The sequence below is a fragment of the Sceloporus occidentalis genome, unplaced genomic scaffold (genome assembly GCF_023333645.1).
Source record: "Sceloporus occidentalis isolate IW3139 unplaced genomic scaffold, rSceOcc1.0.p SCAF_2, whole genome shotgun sequence".
Lineage (NCBI taxonomy): Eukaryota > Metazoa > Chordata > Lepidosauria > Squamata > Phrynosomatidae > Sceloporus > Sceloporus occidentalis.
The window spans coordinates 93,125,726-93,145,784 of NW_028316982.1; the positions used below are offsets into that span (position 1 = coordinate 93,125,726).

The 20,059-nt window shown below is 40.2% G+C and overlaps 1 protein-coding gene across 1 annotated transcript in view; it reads right to left on the bottom strand.

Annotated features, from left to right (window-relative positions):
- The window catches only part of LOC149318703 (putative neutral ceramidase C), a 33,965-nt gene extending 14,398 nt beyond the window's left edge, over window positions 1-19,567 (bottom strand). The window contains exons 1-8 of the mRNA XM_089510314.1: window positions 19,437-19,567; window positions 14,735-14,805; window positions 9,477-9,629; window positions 8,761-8,937; window positions 8,165-8,292; window positions 3,419-3,496; window positions 2,843-2,963; window positions 1,511-1,636 (exon numbers count right to left, since the gene is read on the bottom strand). Coding sequence (XP_089366440.1) covers window positions 1,511-1,636; window positions 2,843-2,963; window positions 3,419-3,496; window positions 8,165-8,292; window positions 8,761-8,937; window positions 9,477-9,629; window positions 14,735-14,805; window positions 19,437-19,557 — 975 coding nt within the window. The 5' untranslated portion in view covers window positions 19,558-19,567. The remainder of the gene's footprint in view (window positions 1-1,510; window positions 1,637-2,842; window positions 2,964-3,418; window positions 3,497-8,164; window positions 8,293-8,760; window positions 8,938-9,476; window positions 9,630-14,734; window positions 14,806-19,436) is intronic.
- Between the last annotated feature and the right edge of the window lie 492 nt (window positions 19,568-20,059).

The window sequence follows — 20,059 nt, forward strand, 5'->3', positions numbered from 1 at the left end:
GGTTACATTTTATCCCCAGCCAGTCCAAAAATAATATGCTATATGATTTTTATTTATTTTTGGAAATAAAATAATGAATATTAATTTACAAGAAGCTCCTTCCCTCCCTTCTTACATCAAAATATACAATATATCTCCTGCCTATGATTCTTTACGCCTCCAGCTCCATCATTTCCACCATCTAAGGATCTTCTGCTCTCTTGAAAATGATATTCTTTCTTCCATAAAACTGGAACAGCGACTATCTACCAGAATACTTGCATGATGATTATTTCACTTCTGCTTCCTCCAAAACCATAAAGACTTCAGCAGCCTCTCCTAGCTTCATTGCCCTAGAACTGCATAACTGAAACAATGTCACATTCCTTCCATGCCCATCTCTATTTCATAGGGCTGTAATTCTTCACTAAGTTTCTTCTCAAAAGTAGCAACAAGTAATTTCAGCAATTTTTTTTTTCATTGTGAGAAAATCTTCAAAAGCTACACTGTTTTCAAAGGCTATTTGCAATTTGGAACTGATTCTGGGGAGGGGGGGGAATTCCATGTTATTTTGTACAGAAACCAATTTTCTGCAAAGCAAACAGCCCCTTTTGTCTGGAAAATAGTATTTCGGTGCAGAAATATTAATTCTGGAGCAGAGAATGGTTTTCTGTGCGGTAAATGTTATAATTCAGGATTTATTCTGTGTAAAATTCACACATGGCTGATTTGCAAAGCAAACTGCACAGGAATTAATATTTCTGCATTGAAATATTATTTTCCACACATAACAGACTGTTTCTGCACAGAAAATGCTGATTTCTGTGCAAAACAACCATGTGTGAATCTTGCAGAGAATAACTCCTGAACTGTGATGATTCTTGTCAGTCTGGGATTCTTCTTGTCACAGTTTCTCAGTACTCAAAAAACATGAATCTATACCAGTGGAAGAAAAGTGTGTGTGTGTGTTTGTGTGTGTGTGTGAGAGAGAGAGAGAGTGTGTGTGTATGCACATGCACAGAGGTACCATATATATCTGGGATATATACCAAATAAACTCTAAGTATACATCTGTCAAGTTTAAAATAGATTACAAAATTAATATAATTCTATTTTAAAGAATTAAAATCTACCTGTAACCAGGAGTAGCATATTTCTTAGGTATCCCATATCTTCTCTGGAGAGAAGACCAGAGACAGGCCTGAGAGATTCATTTTTTCACAGGGCCTCAGACATCTCCATATTCACAGTCCCTCTTCAGGGACCAGAATTTTTCAAATAGCAGAGCGGGAATGAGGGAGACAGACAGACAGAATATATTCCTTTCCCCTGCCATATATTGGGGAGGAAAGGTGAAGAGAGGTACAGGCTGAATGAGCACCATAGAATGGGAGAAGAGAAAAACCACTGATAAAAGTGGAAAAAGAAAAGCAGAATCCATGGATGTCTTCTTGGATGAGATGGAGGCAGTAGAATCCCTATGGTTTCAAAAGCACAGAGGTCAAACCTTTGATCTAGATGTAATACTTACCCCACCTATGGGACAGTAATTGTTAAGATTTTCACATGAATCCCCTGTGTTTATGCAGTGCGGACCCCTTACGTTGGGAGATACATCTCCTAAGTTAGAAGATGCAAAAGCTGCTACATATGGCCCCTGAAAGAGGAAGGCAGTCATGTCAGTGATATCACTAACTTTCTGTTCTAAACCTACTTCTCTGCCTCATGGAAAATGCTTGTAGATTTATGGATGTAAATTCATTATATACGCCTCACATAATATTAAAGTTATGGTGACAAATTCTGAAATGATAGTTCCTATAGCCATGCTGCCCAGGTAAGCCCAGCAACATATACATCTGCATTGCTCCATGTCAAAACATCATTTCAAGCAGCTTTCATGTTCATCGGCAGCATGTCTTTTGTAAACCTAATGGATTTTAATTGTCCATTTCAAGACCTAGCCATTCTAATATGTTCTGCATTACAACAGGGATAGCTCATAGCAATATATGGTTGCTGGGGACACTAATTTTGCCCTGTACAGCTACTGCAGCCAAGTGCATGGGGAGGCAGAAAGTAAGGAAAAATGATGCAGTTGTGCTTGCTAACCAAAGGTCCAAGCAGCTTAACTACATGGGTCCTGACTCTACAACATCACAGAAAAGCATATTTAACACACAGTCTCCCATCCGCCAGGGCAAATTTCAGCAAGAGATTATTTGAACAAGTGTCAGAAATCATTCTTTATCATCTTTCACTCATTGTGTGAAAAATGGCTTTTACCCCTCCTGTTTTCAAGCTAAATGATACTTGGGGCTGGGGTAGATTTTTAATGTAAACATTTAGGGCACTTAGCTAAAGCTAAGTGTTGCTATACTCCATTGATTTCAATGAGAGAGATGACATTTCTTTACAGTTTCAACCAGACGCATAGCACCAAAAATGTTTAGCTTTAGCTGGCTTGTAACCAATGGTTTTTTGTGGAGTTTTTTTTTTTTTTTTTGGGGGGGGGGGAGAATTTGGTCATAATTTTTGGGCTGGAATTCTGTTTGGGAGAAACAACAGAAAGAAAAAAAGTGGGAAATACCAAATGGTTCTCATGAGGGATTTTTTTTAAACAGCAGAGGATATGATGCCTACTACAATTACATGATGCTTAATTATTCCCTGCAGTTAGAAGTTACTATTTTGTAATGTATTGCTAACATCAGAAATACTGACAGCATGGGTTCAAACGGTGCAACATATTAAAGCAAGGCATTGGTAAAATCTTTGGGGGTTGGAGTAGATGGCTTGCATGGTCCCTTCCAACTCTCCAATTCTATGACATGTTAGGATGATTACCATAAATTGTTCACACCTTTCCTGTCAAGTATCCTTCATTCTTCTCTTGTTCAAAGAGATAAGCTGCATAACCAACATTGTCACTACTTGTAAGGCAATTGGTATTGTTCATACTGACTGGATGAACTGCAAACCAGCTAGTAAAAAGAATCAGAAGATAAAAATATGGGTTAGATTTCTACTTATCTGGGAGTTGCTGAATTCATTGGGGCCTACTTCTTAATAGACATATGTAAGTTAAGAATTTTAATGTTAAAATATAATCTTTTAAAGTGATCTAATTCATTTTTCCCACCAGAAATGATTCAGCTCAGTGCACCTTGAGTTTCATTTTAGAAGAAAAGGGAGACATCAGTCCAATCCAATCTAATTATTCTTTCTTCCATTTTGTGGTCCCTTCCCCATTCTACATCTCACTGCAAAAAAGCATACCCAAGTCTCAATTACCTCCTTTACTTGTATTTCCACACCCACTACAGTTCCATCTCTCTCATTTCCCGTACTTTTATTAAAACATGGAATGAAGAAATGCATTGTGAAATGGTGCATTCTTTTATCATCTTCTTTTCAGTGGCACTTTGAGAATCCTTACCTCAACATTCCTATTTCTTGACCACTATCAGCAACCATTTTTAGCAACACCATTTCTTTATCTGTGTTTGATGCATATCTGGACAATGAAGAAAAAAAGAGAAAGAAGCTTTCACACCTGGAATAATCAGTCAACTGGAGAGTTGTAAATAGATAAGACAGAAGGTGAGTTGCACTGGGAATGACCAATCAGAAAGTTCTCCAGTGCAAAGGCCCTTCACATTAGTAGGTGCTATGTGAGGGCATTAATGTAGTGTTGTGCACAGGGCCAGCATCAGAGATAGGAACTGGGTGGTTTGCAAATATCCATGGCCCAAGGACTACAAAATCCTTGAGTCTTTTGGACTTGCTTTTCCTCCTCCCTGCCACTGCTGCCTGTTCTCCTACCTAGGAACGTAAATATCTAACATATTTTGTCCTTGCAAGTGAAAACTAATAAACATATATTTCTAAGTATTTGGGGAAATTATTCTGTGCAGAAATACATATGGGTGGTTGCAACTGGTTTTGTTTTGTTTTGGTTTGGTTTTTTTGCATAAGAATTGTGGTTTCTGTGTGTGTGTGTGCAGTTGTCCTCACCACACTCTGGACAGCCACATGTGTTCTTATGCAAGATGGTTGGGTTTTTTTCCTCCTTTTTTGGCAGAAAACAGTTAACTATGCAAGAAAAATAGCTGCATGTTTTCTCTCTATGTGTATATGTGTGTGTGCACCCACAGGACTGTTGTTTTTATACTGAGAACAACAATTTCTTGCATAAACATCCATATAGCTATATGGAAACACTGTTTTTAACAAAATAATATGATTTTTTGCTCACATGCTTGTGTAGATCAGAAAATCATGATTGCTGACCGCATATATTTCTGCACAGATTAATTTGCCAATATACAAATACCAGGGGAAAACTGCACAAAAGTCTGTATAATTGTTTTTCATTCCTATGTTTACCATTCTCCAAATTAGCAATCAGCAAATGGACTGAGGAGAGAAATGACTTCTGTATGTCTTATTATCACCGAGCCGGGGGGGGGGGGAGGTCATCCTTGTCCCATCCCTTGCCTTGTCTTTCCTGTGTGATCAGGAAGAGATTTTCAGACATATCGTCATTATCCTGTTCTTAGCCCATTCTTCCTGTGCGACTGCGATAAGATTTTCATATGACTTTGCCCTTATCCCATCCTTCTCTTGTCCCTGAAGTGGCATGGCCCTGGCAGTTTTGTATTAATGAAAATTCCTGTTAATACAATGACGAGTGCCACTGACGGGAGAAGGATGGGATAAGCAGGGATGCGATAAGGACAGGTAAGGATGGGAACGATCCTTCCTGCCCTGTGTGATAATCTCCTTAGGGTCTCCAGCATATCCACAGGGATATGGTGCCTAACGGACCCCAAGGGAGAAGCAAATGATAGATAGTAACAAAACTGCAAACAAGAGCAGCAGGGACGTAGCCAAGGGGGGGTGTTCTTGGGGTCCGGACCCCCCCTTCCATTAGAAAAATGAATGGTGTGTGCTGCTGCGCCGCCACACTCAAGCCCCATTATAATGGTGGCACTTAGTCTGCACCCCCTCCCCCTTCCTAAAATCCTAGCTACGTCCCTGAGAGCAGGTTCAGGGAAGATAATCATGTCCAGTTTTCCCTCCCACCAAAGAACTAGCACTAGCTGAGCATTTACAAGACAGTGTCCTCTTGGATTGTGCCCAATAATATCAGTGACAGAATAGCACTAAAGGGTAAGAGTCAAAAACAATTCCTCAAGAAGTGCTTAAAAGTATTGAACTGCAGTACTGGTAATGGTAATGTAATCTATATGTTGTATATGGATTCAACAAAAGTAGAACAAAGTAAATGCAATTAATAAAATGCGAAACACAGAGAACATTATAATAAATGCCAACAACATGAAAGAATGATCTATATAAAATGCTTGATTAAATTAAATAACTAATTAAATAACATTATAAAATTTGACTAATAGCAATACGTTATGGCAGAGATGCTGACAGGATTTTTAGAAGCACTCATGTTTTGACTTGTCTTCTTCAAGGAAGGTGGAATTTCTTGGTAAACTGCAATCTAAATTGCTTTCTGTTACTAACAATCTCTTGTCATTAGTCCAATTTCAAGGTGGTATTTAATTAGTTGGTTCTCATTGGTCCTATATTGATCATTACTTGATGTTGTTGGCATTTATTGCCATGTTCTCTTGTAATGTTCTCTGTTGGACAATATCACATGGGAGGAATGTCTCTCAATTTCAAAAAAGAAAAAAGAAAAAAAGAAAGTAGGGCCAATTCGAAAATGAATGCTATTACGCAAATGGTTGTCAACACACAGAAGAACACAGCACCCACCCCAAAGCCAAAGTAGTGTGAATGCAAAAGAGGTTATCCTATGAGTATGTACCCTTCGTAGTCTAGAATTCGAATTAGCATCCCTGCACATGTGCAGTGAGGGCAGAATCAGATTGTGACTTTTTTGCACTTTTGGCAGGGTTTGCATCCGGTTCCCATGGTTTTGCCTTGTTTCTCGTTATTTGTTCATTCATTATCCCTTATTTCACGTTATTTGGGCAATTCACGTTATTTAGTCATTCATTATCCTTTATTTCATGTTATTTAGGCAATGCACTTTATTTGTGCATTCATTACCCCTCATTTCACGTTATGAAGGCAATTCACCAATTCAAAACCAGTCGAAAGCAACCTTGTACTTGGTTTGAGCACTGGATTACGATTCTAGAAGGGAGGGATCGAATCCCACTGGGTGACCTGGTGCAAGTCACACTCTCTCAGCCTCCCCAGAAAATGGCAATGGCAAGCCCCATATGAATAAATTTGTCAAGAAAACCCAAAAAGTGGGGTGGGGGTCTCCAGATGGTTGTGTGTGTGTGTGTGTCTGTGTGTGTGTGTGTGTGTGTGTGTGAGAGAGAGAGAGAGACTGTGTCTGTGCCTTTAAGTCTCCAGCTATGGGGGGAATGGGGGTGGGGAGAGAAGGAATCCCTCCCATTTGGAAGGACTTTGCTGCAGTCAGGTTGTGGGGGGCCTGGGTCCTCTCTGCCCTGTTGGGAGTCCCATTGAAGGCAATGGCACTTGGCACTGCCTCCTCGCCATGAGTCGGAGGAGGAAGGGAAATGGGGAGGGGAGAAATAACCCAGTGTGGCACCGCTTTAATTCTTTGTGGCTCAAAGCTATGGAATTCTGGGAGCTGGAGTTTGTTGTGAGCCCAGAGTGATGCCCCTGAGGAGAGGAAAACAGACCCCCATTCCCTAGGCTGCCTCACTCCATCATCCCCCAAAGGAAGAGGAATGAAGGAAGAACAACAACTCTTTCGGGCTAATAAAAAGGGGGGATTTTTCTTTCTTTTTGAAGCCCCCTGGCCTTGGAGGAAGGGAGGGAGGGAGGCAAAAAGGTCCCTGAGGGGCACAAGGGACCAGGAGCATGGCAAGTCCCAAGCCCACCATTTTGGGCAGAGAGAGCTTGCAGGACACCTCATGGAGAGCCACTCTTTCCTGTCAAAAACAGCTGCTTTTCTTCCTGGCTGCCGGGGAAGACCTAGGAGCCCCAGAAGCCAAAACAAAATGGAGGATCATGGGAACTGATGCAGGGGAATACTAGGAACACAGCAGACATGCATATCACACCAAAAGACATCACACTGAATGCGAAGTAGCCTGGGAATAGGATTTGTGAATTCCTTAGTTCACCAAATTTACTTAAGGGTGGATTGATGTGTGAGTGTGTTCGGAGTGCATTCAGAATGCGAGCGAATGAGTCTGATAACCTTTTGTGCAATAACGTGAATACGCATGATTGCGTTCAGGATGACACTGGATTATACTTCCAATTTCAGTCATGTGATATCCATTATTTCTTATTTGATAATTACATTTATGTTTTGTTAGATTTGTTGAATCCAAATACAGTATATTGATTTTTTGCATTCACCAGGGATGGGCAAAGTAATCCAGTGTCTGAAATCTAGTTGGGACTACCAACAGGATTCAGTTCGGAATCCCCCATTCCATGTGGAGATTGATTAAGATGGACGGGTGGGGGTTCTGGAAATTGTCCAAGCTATGATCCTCACCTCCCTCTCCAGAATAAGTGACTGGTGCACCAACAGCTTTTGAAGGAGTCTGGGCATGCAACCTCAGTTAATAAACTGGGTAGACTTATGCCCACAACATATGCTGTACAGTGAATTCCTCATTCACCTTCATCAGTGATTCCCAACCTTTCAGTCTCCACACATTTTGAACTTCAGCTGCTAGAATTTTCAAGCATAGACCATGCTGCCTGAGACATCCGGGAACTGAAGTCCAAAACACAGGAAAGACTGAAGGTTGAAAAAATAGACAAACAGAATTTGCACAACATTTGTAATTACTGACCTCAGGCAGCCTGCCTCAACCCAGTTACCTTCAGATGTGTTGGAGTGCAACTCTCATCATTCCCAGTGGTTACAAAATTAGGGAAGGCTGACCTAGAAACACACCTCTGGAAAGTTCATTGAATTAGGGGAAGTATAATTTTAAGATATAAAACCCAAACATTATGACTGCTAATGCCAAACAAGCATGAATTTCACCAGCTTTCACTGGTAAGATTAAAGTCATACTATTGTCACAGGACATATAGCAAGTAAACAAATAAAACATGGCTCATTAGGTAAGCACACTGTAAGCACATAAGTGAGTTGCTAAACTCTGTCTTTGTTGAATGAGAACATTTTCCTCTTTACCTGAGCCTTTCAGACTCTGGATTATTAAGATAAGATAAAGGACTTCTGTTGATCTGAGTGTTGTGGACCAAACCTTTATTGATCAAAATCCGCCCTTTAATCATATTTTGATGAGCCATTTCAATACTCTGAAAATTAGAAAATATTAATAGAATCAGCAGTTTCCAAACAACTTACATAAGCCTACTTATCTACAAAAATCTCTTTCAGAGAACTGAAGATATTTTCATTGCAACCCTAAGCATATCTATATGGATGCAAGGGTCACTACGTTCAGTGATACATGTTTTCAAATCCAATTAATTCAACTGTAGCCTTTTTTATCTATTCAGCATATTTCATGATAAGTAGATTAGAAGTACATTCATATTTTTAAGCATACCATTTTAAATCAGTCTTAATTCCTTAAAGAATGAATGCACTGCTTTGATGATCTCTTTTTAATTTACTGCTGAAAGTATATTCAAAGCTAAGGAACCACAAGATAATGTTACAAAATCTAAAAGCCACATTCATGTTAACTACCACACTGTTTTCCTATAATAGCAATAAACATAAGCAAGGCAGTTAAAGCAACAGGTTGAACTTGCTCTTACCTCTAGGATCCCATTGACAATGGCATTACGGGTTGGCTTTATAAACCCCTTACTTGTTATCATATAAATTGTGTATTGAAAGTAGCCTCCAGGTCCTGAATGGGTATGAGTTCCACTCAGTATAACATTATCTGGGCGGTAAAGATCTCCATACCTGTTTTTCAATTGCTGTATGACCTAAAAAGAAGAATCATGCCATTATTAGGGCTGCACAAGGTTATGACTTATCAGAGTGTCCCTTTTCATTGATGGGGAAAACTCATTAATAACCTCCCAATTGTGTTGTTGTTCCACAGGTGCAATACAATCAGCCTTTTCTGTCACATGCTTGCTGTCTGTGGATTGGAGCATGCGTGGATGGCCCTGCCTCATTCTCTCCAATAGTGGCACATGCACATGGCTGTGCCAACATGGCTGCACTCATGGTACTCCACCATTGAACATGATGGGACTTGAGGTCCCGTGGTTTTTGGCATATGTGGGGGGTCACCCCACGGATATGAAAGGCTGACTGTACATCACTTCTGTGGCATTTCTAATATTGGCAGTCGTGTAGTGTCAGTGTCTCCTCCTCCCCCATGTCCCTGTCCCCCTTCCCCCTAGCTATTCTCCTTGCTTTAAGTTAAACTGTATTAGCATAGCTCCTAAATTGTGTTAAAAATAAATAAATTTTATTACAAAATCAGAAAAAGGCACCTACTAGTTTTCCCACTTACCTCTAGTCTAACTCTTTGAGACATCATTCCAATTTCAGCCACAAGATGTACTATCCGCTGGGTTGAGTTACTGGGGTTTGCAATGATGAACGCTCTACAATACTGTCGTGAGATCATCCCCGCACCATTCTGGTCCATATTGGCATAGCCCATCTAAAGAGGAAGATGGTATTTCTTCAGCTACACATGAGGTACATTGCAGCCATAGTCATGTGTATTCAGAAGTAAGTCTCACTGAATTCAGTCAAGAAAATGAGGAACCTGTCTATTGTTGACATCTCTTTCACAAGGTTTAACACACAAATCTCGTCTGTTCACTTTCTACATAATACAGCTTGAGACTCCCTTATCCAAAATGCTTGGGACCAGAAGTGTTTTGGATTATGTTTTTTTTTTTTTTGAATTTTGGAATATTTGCATATACATAATAAGGTATCTTGCAGATGGGACCCAAGTCTAAACATGAAATTCATTTATGTTTCATATACACCTTATGAACATAACTTGAAGGTAATTTTATAGATAATATTCTTCATAATTTTGTGCATGAAATAAAGTTTGTGCACACTGAAGCACAGAAAGCAAAGGTGTCACTATTTAAGCCTGCAATATTAATGATTTTGGAGTATTTCAGATTTGGGAATTCTGGAAAAGGGATACTCAACCTGTAAATGCCTGCCTTTCTCAACTGAGTATCCTTCATACTACAAACAGTTAATTTAAAAATGACTACTGTATATACTCATGTACAAGTGGATATCATGTATAAGTCGAGGGAAGGTTTTAGGGCCAAAATCATGCATTTTGATATGACCTGTGGATGATTCGAGGGTAAAACTTAGGGGAGGAGAAGGTTTTGACATTGGATTCAGAAGGAAGGAACAGGAGGGAAATGTGGTGTTTGGTGGGAAGGGGAGAGAGAGAGAGGAAAAGGATGGGGAGAGAAAGTTTTAAGATTGGTTTCAGAAGGGAATCACCTCTTTCACATATGCTTATACACACACACACACTCCTGCCTTGGCAGCACTTTCATACATCACTGCCAAAGCATGGAGAGTGGGGAATTGGGCAGTGCTTCTTATAGCATCTTTCTAAGCTGTATTACTGTATTGACCCATATATAAATTGACCCAGGATTTTAGGGTCAGTTTTTGGGCATAATTTATTTTTGACATATGGTTTAGTATATATGGTAAATGTCATTATAATTTTTATTTTATTTTATTTTTTAAAAATACTTCTATCTCACTCTGTATCATGAGACCTCAGGGTAGCATACAACAAGAACAACAGAAACAGTTTTAATTAATTCATATAAAAACAACAGAATAATTTAAGTAAGATAAAAGCTTATAAAATAACTCCCCAGGTTAAAACAGCCGAAAAGGCTAAATTAGTTAAAACTATGTATATGCACACTTTTAAAGAGTAATAAGATTAAACTCCAAAGGCTTTCATGAGTAGCCATGTTTTAACACGGCACCTAAAAGAGATCAAAGTTGGCACCAACTGGGCTTCCAAGGGAACAGCATTCCATAAATGGGGTGTCACAGCAGAAAAGGCCATGTCACTGTGTGTTGTATTGTTCCCACTAGGTGGGAATAAGCTTTATTCCTGTTTTAGACTGCAGTTCCTAGAAGCCCCAATCATCATGAGCAATGGCCAGGAATTCTGGGGGTTAAAATCCAAAACAACTGGAGAACAAAAGGTGGAGAAACACGGCACTAACGGAAAACAAAGGAGGGTCCTACAAGAAGATCTGTTCTCAAACAAACAGATAGAGTGAGAGGTGCTCCTTCAGGTATCAAGATCCCAAGTCATTTAGGGCTTTGAAAGACGCCACCAATACCTTGAATTCAGATGGGAAGCAAACCGGATCTTACTGTACAAAAGGAGTGAAATTACTCCTTGTTATATTCCTATTAGAATGTAACTCAGTTGTGTATTAGGTATATCATCAGGGAATTGCTTACAAGAAACTTGTCAGGTGTAAATAGTTACTTCCAAACCAAAGATACCAGCTCTTCCTCCTTTTCACCTTTCCCTGCTCTTCTCTCTCTCTGGAATGATGCTGTGTCCTGGCTGGCAAACTTATGTTGAAAGAGGAGGGGTTAGCACAGAAGTTAATGAAACAGAAATTCCTCTTTGGCTCATAAATTGGGTTATAATGCTCAGCTGGCCTTGGAAATGGATTTTTCTGAGCTCTGCAAAGCTATGCCTGACCCAAAGCTTTTAGAGACTCCACCAGCATCTCTTACAGCAAATTAAGTCCTCTGACCTTAGCATATTTTTTAACATTGCACACCCTCTTTTCTCTTCTTTTAGAAAGACAATTCTGAAGGCTAGAATAAGTTATTCTTATTCTGTAGGAGTGTTTTACAAATAGCACCAATTGAAAAAAAAAAGATGAATGAGTCTTAGAGCAAATCAGGCCTGACCTATCACTAGAAGTGAAGATATTTAAACTAAGCTGGCCATTTGTAGTTTATTGTTAATGGCCCTCAAGTTGATCTTGACCCATGGAGACCCTGTGGATGAGACATCTCCAAGACCTCCTGTCCTCCACTCCCCTGATTAATTCCTGCAAATTCATGCCTGTGACCTCCTTAATAGAGTCCATCCATCTACCATGATGCCTTTCTCTTTTTCTACTTCCCTCCACCTTTCCTAGCATTATTGTTTTTCCCAGTGAGTTATGCCTTCTCATGATGTGTCCAAAGTATGACAGTCAAAGCTTTGTCACCTTGGCTTCTAGGGAGATTTCTGGCTTGATCTGCTCTAGGGCCCATTTGTCTGCCTTTTTGGCAGTCCATGGCATCCTCAGCGCTCTTATCCAGCACATTTTGAATGCAGTGATTTTCGTCCTATCTTCTTCCTTAACTGTCCAGCCCTCCCATCCATACAGGGTAATAGCAAATGCAATGGCTTATATGATTCCAATTTTTGTGCTCAGTTGTATATCTTTGCATTTTAGGATCTTTACTAGTTCTTTCATAGCCGTCCTCCCCATTCTTAATCTTCTTCTGATTTCCTGGCTGTAGTCCCTGTTCATATCACTGTTTTCTACTTTTTCATTGCCTGAGTTGTATTTGTCTAGATTCTCCATGGTCATTATTTTTAACTATCATACTTTTGATATATTATAGCATGCTTAACAGGAAAAGAGACTAATGCTTGATAAACTGGAAGGGAGTAGGAAAAGAGATGGATTGATTCAGTTAATAAAACTGCAGCCCTGTGTTTGCCATATCTAAACAAGGTAGTTGATGACTGGGCTTTTGGAGGTTGCTCATTCATAGGGTTGCCATTGTCAAAGCTGCCTTGATGACAAATAACAACAAAAGATAAGTGTTACAATAGATGGCTTCAAGGAGAAGCTGTTTAACGTCTTCAGTGATTTAGCTCTGACCATGTGTACATCTACACAGTATAAATAAAACATCTTGACACCACTTTAAGTACTATACCTTCATCCTATGGAATCCTGGGATTTGTAGTTTTACAAGGTCTTTATCCTACTTTCCACAGCATGCTGCTGTCTCACAAAATTATAAATCCCAGGATTCTGTGAGATGGAACCATGGCAGTTAAAATGGGGTCAAATTATATTATTTCTACAGAGTAGATGCACCCCATCTTTGATGTGAGAGAAGTGACTATGGAGGCATACAGATGGGAAAGGATTGCCTGTAGTTATTTCCAGAATATTAAAATGCACCAGGACAACAGTTTTCAGGCACACAAGAGAGAATCCATTTACTGAGAAGTAAGCTGCAGATGTGGACTTTAAAACATGAGCTCTGCATTCCCCACCTACTTGTGGAACCAGTTTAGATACCTTGCAAAACCAGTTTAAAGGTATTTAAAGTTTAAAGTGCACACTATTTAAATTTTAAATCCCTTTATCTCTAATCAGATATAAACATATAAGAAGAACAATGCTGGATAAGACTAAAAGTCTGTCTAGCCCACTATTATGTTCACACAGTTGCTAACCAGTTGTCTATGAGAGGCCCGCAAATGCAACATCGTGGAACAGCTTTCTTCAGCTTTGTGTGCCACAGCAACTGAATATTTAGACACATTCCATCTCAGGAGCTGGAAGGAATATATATCCATCCTGTCTGGTAGTAGCTTTTGATAACCTTGTCCTCCATGAATTTGTTCAATACCCTTTCAAAGCTGTCTAGAGCTGCTACCACTACAAAGCAGAATTAAAGCAGTTTATGCTTTAACTGTCATGGCTCCACCCTATGGAATCCCAGGATTTGTAATTTGTTGTGGTTTCACCCCTAAGGACCTTATTGCACTGCTTTAAAAAGATATTTACTGTTCCCAGATTGAAATCTAATTCAGGCTGCATCCAGGTCCTATCGCATGGCTTTTGTCTCCATCCAAGTACAGCCTGGCTGCAGCCTGGATCCCTTAATGCATTTTGGCAGCCATTTTTCAAAGTCAGATAATGGCTGCCAAAGCACGTTAAGGAATCCGGACTCCGGATGGTGGACCAGGATGCAGCCCGAATTAGAATTCAGTTTGGGAGCAGCAAGTCGCTTTTTAAAGTGATGTGATAAGCTCCTTAGGGGCAAAACAGAACAGCAAGAAGGGGGTGGCTTGAAGCCATCCCTTCTGAAGACAGATTGGGGCCACAGCAACCACACACCGTGGCCCCAATCTGTCTTGAAGTTGGCCCAAAAAGGAACAGCAAAGATCCACTCCTTTTTGGGCCATGGAAAAGCAGCCTTTAGCGGCTTCTCTACTCCGCCATAGCGGCTTCAAGACACTCTGGCAGCATACAGCATGTAAATGCCACAACACTAAAGCATTTTGAAGCTGCCCACATCTGTGCGGCCTCCGAGCTTCTGGTCAGTTTCAGGGCATCATCAAACTATGTAAACACCACATTCTGATCATGCCCTGAAGGCATCTTTTAAGGGCTGTCTGTTCCGGGGCTATTAAACAGTAATCTAATTACTCAACAGGAAGTAACAAAAAAAATTACCTACAAGGAATGTTGTTTTAACTGAGGTTACATTATTATTATTGTCTTATTCACCTGAAATAATTAATAGCAGATTTAATTTGACCACATACAGACATTTAAAAACGACAACAGAATGCAATTATATAACTGAATCAAGAAATACAATTCAGTTCAAATAACCTTGAACATAGCCTTTTACCAGTTAAATCAAAAGGATAATAAAGCCAGGAGATACAATGGCAAAAAGAAAGGATGCTAGTAGTCAGGTACTTACAAAAGGTACTTCTGCCACAGGGCCTGTGCAGTCTGCCCGGCCAACACCAATTAGGTAACCATCTAGAGAACCTACAAGAATAACACAAATTAGAAAGGATAAAAATGGAACAGTCTTTTCAACACTGGAACCCAGGAACAGTATTTCAGATATAACTAGTACAGGCTAGTTATGCATCTCATACTGCCAACTACTTTTTTTCAGTTTGTCATAAAGGTGCTACAAGATCCCTTTACATGCTGATTTTACAGACTAACATGGCTATATCTTTGAATAGTACAGGTTAGGTTCCTTCTCTCTGGTATCTAGCATTTTACATAGAAGGCTGATTTGTTTCCTTGTTTTTTTTTTTGGTGGAGAGAGGGTCATGGCTGAAGTGGTACAATCTAAACAAGGATTCAAAGACATAGCCATGTTAATTTGCAAAATCAGTATGAAAAGGGATCTTGTAGTACCTTTGAGACTAAGGCCTTATACAGATTGGTCTGAAAAGCCTGTCATGGGTGAGGTCAGGGTGCAGTGTCCTGACGACGTACACTCTTACTCAATCCCCAGGGTGCCATGATGTCATGTGCTGCTCCAGAAAGTGTGTGGCATCATACGCACCCCCGGCACTGCGTCTGGATGACACAGTGCTGAAGGAGTGCCATACAGCTGTGCTGCAGCTATGGCATCCTTTGGAGAGTGCAAAAAGGAGCCACTTTTTGCGGCTCCTTTTTGTGCCCTCAAAAGGCCAGATCAAGGCCATGGCGTGAGGTTGCCGCAGTCCAATCCAGCCAGGAAAGGGGTGGCATCCTGCCACCCCTTAGGGGTGGTCTGGAGAGCTCCTAACTGGAAAAAAAAGAAGCTGGTGGCATGAATCTATTTCTCCAGATGCATGGGGACAAGGTTCACTGGCCACCCACCCACCCACCTTCTGTCTGGACAGAATTAGTCCTAAGTATAAAACAATTAGCTATGAATATTTGTTAAATTTTGTAGCCACTTTGACTTTACCTGTTATAAACCAAATAGATTTTTGTACATATGCAGTAGTTTTTGACTGGATTTAAACCCATCATTCAACCATTCATTTTACAATGTTGGTAGCAGGGTTGCTGGAGAAAGCCAAATATTCTCCTGGATTAAGCGTAAACGGGAAATCTCCAGTTGCCTCCAGGGCACAGCACCTTCAAAGCAGTAAGTACTCATTTAGGTGGCTTTCAAAAGCAGTTATTGTTCATTGTCACAGTGTGATAATCCCCTTATCGTGCATTGTTTGGAAAATTAGAAGAGATATAGTGCTCATGTTTACATTATTACATGCAGGTTTAGGTTCTATAACAGCATCACTTAAGGATGGTGCAAGTCTCCTCTGAATAAATCCCTGGAGGAGATAATGGACTGAATGAAGAAAAGCCAGCTGACGCTGAATCAAGATAAGACAGAGATGCTTACTGTCAGTAGTCCTCTTAGTTCAGAGATGTGTCAGCTAGTCCCAGACTTGGATGCACTCCTCCCATCAATGCTTTTGGACCCATCACTCCAAATTACAGCCCAGACAGATGTACTGGCCAGAAATGCTTACTATCAGTTATGGCTGTTATGCTAATTGTGGCCTTTCCTATAGTTAGAAGACCTAAAGATGGTAGTGTATGTGCTGGTATCCTCAAGGGTGGAATTCTACAATGTGTTGTACATTGGGCTACCTCACTACTGAGGATGGAAATTTTGATAGGCATTGATCTACGAAATGATAGGCATTGATCTACACCTTTTTAATATATCTAAATTATAATCCCTGGCCTGCATCTTGATATAAAAAGTGCATCTTGACCTAAGTAGCCAAATGGCCCTAGCATGTGATCTCCCACTGAAACAAGGGAAGCCATGAGTTTTTGATATGTAAACGAATTTCCTTTCCCAGCTTGGATGAGATTATGCAAGGAGCTGCTAAGTGCTGTCAGGAAAGATGCTATCAAATGTCTTAAGGAAGTTTCTCTCTTTGTGATTGAGGGGGAACCATTTGAATCAAAGGAATGGCATTTGTAGCCATTCAGGTCCCTACTCTGGCAGAAACATTTGGGTTAGATCAAAACATTTGGTTAGGATGTGAAATACACTTCAAACAGTTTCCTTTGATTACCCTTTGTCTAGAGACCCTGTTAAACCCTTAAAAAGGTCTCCTAAATTTAGAGAGGGGCTGCGGCCAGCCACTCGCTCCGGCTAGCCATTCACTGGGGCCAGTTAGCCACCCGCTGGGGCCAGTCATTCACTGCTGGTACCTCTAGCTGCTGGTAGCCTCTCTCTGCTGCTGGCAGCACAGCTATCTATGTCAGTTTAAAAGTCAGTCTTTCTCTCTGACTTGTCTGCTTAACCAGACCTGCAAACCCACACACACAAATTGGAAGACAGAACTTCTACATAAGGTGAGTATTTCCATTAGACAGCCTAATACCTATTCTACATTTACTACGTTATTTCCTGAGTCTTGTATGAATGTGTGAGCGTATGTGCCTGTATGTTTGAATCCTTGTTTCCAATAAAAGAGACATTGATTGTACTTAGAGCCTCTGCCTCATTTCTGGATTTCTAGTTCCTGGTATAAAGAGGTGTGGTAACAGGCCTCCTCTTGTGACCTTGAGCTAATTAAATTCCCCATTGATAATTTGGTCACTGTTCACTGTTACAATTTACAGCCAGATTGGTTACTGGTACATATCGGATTGACCATATTATTGCTGTAGTTGTATGCCTTCAAGTCACTTTGGACTTATGACAATCCTAAGGTGACCCTATCACGAGGTTTTCTTGGCAAGTTCGAGTGATGAAGGGAGGCAATGACCTTTCTTGCTTGTCCAGAGGCTGCACCAGACCTGGAAAGGGCTGCTGGGTAACAGCAGCACCCAACTTCCACCAGAAGCTACAGCTCATAAGTGGCAGAGGAACCCTGGTTTGTATAGTGAGGGTGGCAGGGTAATAATAATAATAATAATTTTTATTTATAAACCGCTATTCCGTGTTGATCATAGTGGTATACAGGTAAAAATTGCAATATCAAATACAAAATACAGGATAAAAAATGCAATACATAAATAAAACTTCAATAAAGTATATGTCTTGGGATGGTCCCTTCTCTCTTCCTGCTTTCTTTTTTATCTTCCATTTGTCCCTCTGGACCACTTCACTTCCAAACTGCAGTCCAAGCTACAGTATCGGCTTTTAACCACTGCACCACCAGGACTTCTTATGACAGAGCAACTTCACTGGCATGATGCACCACTATGCCACAAATTGTGATGAGGCACAACAAGGCACTGCACAGATGTCCAGTTGTGCAACAGGGGCTCACATAGTCCAACATGACATGTTGTACATCACATTACACTGTACTTCAGGACATGTTGCAGGTTGGGAATCATTGGATATCAGAACATTTTGAGTATCCTACAAATTGTTCCAGCTCTGCTTGCACAATTTTCCTGATGGCATGGCTGTGTCCTTGCCCGCCTCCTGAGAATATAAATGTTCTAAAATGACACAGTTCAAATATATGTGATTGTAAGTTGTTTTACAATGAGGTAACTCCCCAGCAGGATGCCAGCTTTAGTTGTTTACAAAAGCCTTGAGGCCTAACTGGTTTTACACAAGCCTTCACATGTACACGTTTTAAAGTATTTTGACTGATTTTAATCTAATTTTAACTTTTAAAATTGTTTAATATGTTAATATGGTGACACAGTGGTTACATACCTGTACTGCAGCCACTCGCTCACAAAACACAAAATTGAGTTCGATATCAGCTAGGGGCTTGTTGGGGGCAATTATCTGACACATTGTAAACCGCTTAGGGGGTGCTTAAGTGCACTGATAAGTGAAATAGAAATAGTTATGGATGAGGAAATTTAATTTTATATTCATGACCACTAAAGGCAAAGGTTTCCTCTTTGACAAGGTGCTCAAGTTGTGCCCAACTGTAGGGGGTGGTGCTCATTTCGCCTTGAATCCCATTGTAGGAGAAAGGCGGGATATAAATCCTTGAAATGAAATTGAAATAAATCTCAGTTACTAAGCCAAAGAGCCAGCATTGTCAAAGATGATTCTGTGATCATGTGGCCAGCACATTCCTACCAAAGTGGTACAATACTTCTACTTGCACTTTTACATGCTTTTGAACTGCTAGTTTGTCAGAAGCTTGGATTAGTGACTGGAGCTCACTCTGTCATGCAGCACTTGGGTCTCGAACTTCTGACCTTGTAATTGTCAGAGTTACTGTCTTAACCGCTGAGGCACCACTTGATCACAATTTTGACATTATTGCCACAAAAGGGGAAAGTGTGGAAGGGAAGGGATAAGGGAGAAATTGGGAAAATTTAAAAGGAGCTGGAAAAGTGGGATAGCCAAGGATCAATCATGGGCATCCCTGCCAAAGTAGGGCAGTTAGAAGGTATCTGACTTAAAGCATTGTTAAGCAGCTGTTGTAAACTGCCTTGGTCTTCTGTTGGGAAGAAGATGGAATATAAATTAAACAAATAGCTCCACTAATCATCACTATCATCCCTGCTACATCTGAATCACCTATAAGGACTTCCATCTGCACACGTCTACTCAGAAGATGAACAACATTGTCTAGAATGGATAGTGCGCCCACATGCAGGTATGCACATTGGCAGGACTGCAGCCTTAGTTTTATAACAGAAATATGAGAAGACATAAGACTTACCAGCCTTGGTGCTATCAGGGAGAAAGAGGAGTAGCAAGACTGTCACAGCTCCTGCCACCAGCATCACAACAAGGAAGATGGCAATTGCTATTCTTACAGCAGTTGATAGAGCCTTACTCATTTGAGGCACAACACTACAAGAGAGGGAGAAAAGTAAGCTGTCGCAACCCAAGGAATATGATGATCTTTGCAGATTTGCTACTGTATTTGCATAAGCAAATTCCAAATGGTCACATTAAATTATGGGAAGTTTTAGGGACCATCTCCAAATCATGGTATCTGCCATACCAAAACAGTTATAGTACTATCTTTTTTTTTAAATTATTTTTTATTGGTAAAATGAAATTAATACATGTTATTATAATAAATTGATAAAATATTGATTAAATTCACCTTACAATAATATATAAAAAAGACTTTTACCTTATATTCCCCATACATATAATATATCCCTTTATATTCCATTCTTTACTACTTTATCTAACTTAAATTCATATTTCTTTTCATCATATCTTTTTCATAATTCCCCCCTTCCCCCAAGTGCTCCCCATCACCCGAGCCTGTCTTCTTATTACTCTATCTCCAGAATTGTAACTCTTCCTCTGGTGGTAAAACACCTCCTT